Here is a 4158-nt window from a genome sequence, read left to right as displayed (position 1 = left end):
GCCAGATTGCAAAGCCGTTTGAACTGCAAAGTCAGTGGTTCAAGCTCACAAGCTGCTCCTTGGAAACCCTATACAGGGTTGCTATGGATCAGAACTGACTTGATGGCACTTAACAACAACAACAACAAATACATATTTATATTTATGTTTATACATGAAGACCAATCGCAGCAACAACTTTCCAGGTTATGCAGTCATCTGATAAAACTTACGGAGCCATCCAGCACACTGCATTAAAAGAAAGAAAGAAAGAAAATGTATCAAACAAAACCTCAGGAAACAGCACATTCTGTTCCTGTTGTGGTCCCTGGCACCATTTTTTGTTTCTTAATTAGCTTCTCAATCGTCATCTGGAAAGAAAGCATCCTAGAATAACATCGCTAAAACAGCTGTACTACAGCGCAGTCACTACTACATGTCACAAAGCAGGTATAAGAGACTGTGCATTCATGACTGTTGCTTCCATGAGTGTTGGTTGTGGATCCAAGCAAAATAAAATCCTTGACATCTTCAGTCTTTTCTCCATTTATCATAATGCTGCACATTGGCCCAGTTATGAGGGTTTTACTGTTCTCTTGGTTGAGTAATCCATACTGAAGTCTTTAATCTTCATCAGTAAGTGCTTCAAGTTCTCATCACTTCCAGTAAGCTAAGTTGTGTCATTTGAATATCGTAGGTTGTTAATGAGTCTTCCTCCAATCTGATGCCTCTTTCTTCTTCAGATACTCCAGTTTCTCAGATTATTTTACTAAGCATACAGACTGAATAAATATGGTGAAAGGATACAACCCTGATACACATTTTTCTTGATTTGAAATCAAGCGCTTTCCTATTGTTCTGTTTCAGCAACTGCCTCTTGGTCTATGTATAGTTTCTGCATGAGAACAATTAGGTGTGCTGGAATCCCATTCTTTGCAATGTTACCCATAGTTTGTTATGATCCACACAGTTGATTGCTTTTGCACAGCCAATAAAACACAGTTAAGCATCTTTCTGATATTCTCTGCTTTCAGCCAAGATCCGTCAGCCATCTGCAATGATACCCCTAGTTCTAGGTTCTCTTCTAAATTTGGCTTGTCTTTCTGGCAGTTTCCTGTTGATGGACTGCCTCAACTATTTTTGAATTATCTTCAGAAAAATTTAAAATGTGTGTGATATTATATTTGTTTGATAAGTTCTGCGTTCTGTTGGATCGCCTTTCTTTGAGATGGGCACAGATATAGATCTGTTTCAATTGGATGGCCAGGTCTTCCGAATTTCTTGGCATGTACTAGTGAGCACACACATTGCTGTATCTGTTTGTTTAAACATTTTGGTTGGTGTTCCATCAATTACTGGCGCTTTGGTTTTCACCATTGCCTTCAGTTCAACTTGAACTTTTTCCTTAAGTAACATTTTTTCTTGATCATATGCTACCTCTGAGGCGACTGAATGGCGACCAGGTCATTTTGGTACAGTAGTTCTGTGTATCCCTTCCATTTTATTTGTATGCTTCCTGCATCATTCAACTTTTGCCCATAGAATCTTTCAACATTGCAACTCAAGGCTTGAATATTTTCTTCAGTTCTTCCCTTTTGGTTTTCTAACTCTAGGTTTTTGCACATTTCACTATAATTCTTTACTGTGTCTTCTCTAGCCACCCTATGAAATATTTATGTTCAACTCTTTTACTTCAATGAAAACTCATTGCTATCAACTCTGACTCTTACCAAAATGAATTAGTGGAGTAAAAGAGAAAACACTAAAATTGAGCAAAAATGCACATAATTACATGTATGAATAAGATAGAGGCTAGTAAGATAGTATTGAAATCAGTAGAGAAACAATAGATTTCTTAATGAATGGTGTTGTAGATAACTGTAAGCCTTATCATAAAAAAAGGCCTGAATTTCATTCAAATACCAATGTATTACAAGTAAAAACTTTCACATGAAAAGAAATATTAATACTAGAATAAAATGTAGTTGCATATTCATATATAACTGTGGAGGATCAACTATAAATGCAAACGTTGGTCAAGATGATTGCTTATACTGTTTTAAATTTCTGTGTTGTTGTTAACTACCATTGAGTTGGTTCTGACTCATACAGACCCTGTATAGGGTTTCTAAGGAGTGGCTGATGAGTTTGAACTGCCGACTTTGCGGTTCAAACTGATATTATTGTCGAGTGCTAACTCTACAGCACCACATCAGGATCCTCTAAATTTCTATATGTATGCCAAAACAAAGCAGAAACCCCCTTTATAGTCCACCACCAATACACAGTACAAAGACATAATTAATTAATTATTAATTAACTAGTTAATACGTAGGAGCAATATTTGGATCAAACATGACCTATAAAGTGCTAATTGTGGTAGCGCAACAGAGAGCGCTTCAAATATTTTAGAAAACTAAATTGATAACGAATATTAAAAGTCAGAAAAATTCATGTCCTGTGACCAACAAATCCCCTTATAGGAATTTCTCCTAAATCATTCATTGTGCATATTTGTAAATATATATATATACTAGGGTATATATCTGTGAAAGCCAAGAGCGCATGGGAAAAAAAAGAGATAGGGAAAGAAAACGAAAGGAAGAAAGACACAAAGGGAGGGAGGAAGAACCGTTAAAGAAATGATAAGGAGTTGACAACTGGTAGTAATTAAAAGTAATCTGGAAAGATGTTCATATGGAATGAACAAGACTTTGATGGGAACAGCTATATGTAAATACATTACAAATATTTCATACAGAAATCTGGAAGTTTCTTTATGTCAAAATGTTAATTTAACCTTGATTATCTCTGAGTTGGAGTCCTGGTGTGGTGCTGTAGAATAAGCACTGGACTGCTAACCACAAGGTCAGCAGTTCAAACCCACCAACCACTCCTCTAAAACCCCATACAGGATCGCTATGACTCAGTCACTTAATAACAATATCTTTGGCTTATTGCTGACTTTTCTCAATTTTGTATATATTGTCTTCATTCTTTTGCATTTTTTATAATGACCATGTTTTAGTTTGAAATGAAATAAAATATTGAAAAATTGTTATTCTGAGCGCTACAATAACCCTGAGACATTAGTTCAGCTGTAATATGTGCATATTTCTATCAGTTCCTCCCCTCTGGTTCCATATCCTGCCCATGTTCCAGCTCCGGACCATCAACTCTAAGAAGGTTTTCCTAGGCCTTCCCTCTCCTACAAGTTTCTGAACCATATGCGATACACACCTCCTCGTACTTGCTTTTTCAAGGTTTCCCATGCCTTTGGCCAGTCTCCACAAAGACACTCTAAGCTCCGGCAGGCAGTAAGGATGGGTCTGTGGTTCTTGTGTACCTCCCTCAAGGTTCCAGGTAGAGCAGGGTAACTGCTTCGAGGAGGAGGGCTAGGCCAAAATTCTCTGGCTCCGAATACTGATGAGAAGATCACTGGGCCCTGGAGGTCAGCTCACGCATCGTGTGACTGGAGCAGCTGAGCAGAGCCCAGAGCTGAGAGGAACCCCCCTTATAGTTGGGAAGGCACACAGAGACCCTTCCAAAGTCTTCACATTTCCATGTACAATTTGTCATGTTAACCTGTGCTTTTTTGTTTGTTTGTTTTTGTGAACAGGTTCTAACATTCCTGATCAACCCTGTTGTCGTGGTCTCTATGACTTTGAGCCAGAAAACCAAGGAGAACTAGGATTTAAAGAAGGGGACATCATTACTCTGACTAATCAAATAGATGAAAATTGGTATGAAGGAATGCTACACGGAGAATCTGGATTCTTCCCCATTAATTATGTTGAAGTGATTGTGCCTTTACCTCAGTAAATGTGTACCGAACTTGGGACCTACTTTCATAGCTGAAATGAATTCACACTAATGCTCTCAGTGTGGTGTTCTGTGGCAGTCCTACTCTTGAGCAACTTAATGACTTTTGTATGTGTGTTCCTTTTTAATGTATTTTGTATGACTTAATTTGTATAGATAACTTTCTTGTCTTAGCTGCATAAAAAACATAGTTTTCTTTTTGGCTTAGTGTCCTAAAAGTTATTGGTTAAATGTATGTACTTCTTGTTACTAAAAACAAATGGCACCATTAAAGCTAAGTCAACAAATTTCCTTTAGTCCTCGGCTGTAATGATTTTAAATTTGGAAAATAAGAAATGCTAACTATTTTGTCTTTGA

The 4158-nt window shown here is 37.4% G+C and overlaps 1 protein-coding gene across 1 annotated transcript in view; it reads left to right on the top strand.

Annotated features, from left to right (window-relative positions):
- Window positions 1–3801, top strand: part of SH3GL3 (SH3-domain GRB2-like 3) — a 73213-nt gene extending 69412 nt beyond the window's left edge. Inside the window, exon 8 of the mRNA XM_006870948.1 lies at window positions 3599–3801. Coding sequence (XP_006871010.1) covers window positions 3599–3801 — 203 coding nt within the window. The remainder of the gene's footprint in view (window positions 1–3598) is intronic.
- The last annotated feature ends 357 nt before the right edge of the window (window positions 3802–4158 follow it).

This window comes from Chrysochloris asiatica, unplaced genomic scaffold, assembly GCF_000296735.1.
Source record: "Chrysochloris asiatica unplaced genomic scaffold, ChrAsi1.0 scaffold00156, whole genome shotgun sequence".
NCBI lineage: Eukaryota > Metazoa > Chordata > Mammalia > Afrosoricida > Chrysochloridae > Chrysochloris > Chrysochloris asiatica.
The sequence above is the reverse complement of the archived record's forward strand: the minus strand, read 5'-3'. Positions and strand labels throughout refer to the sequence as shown.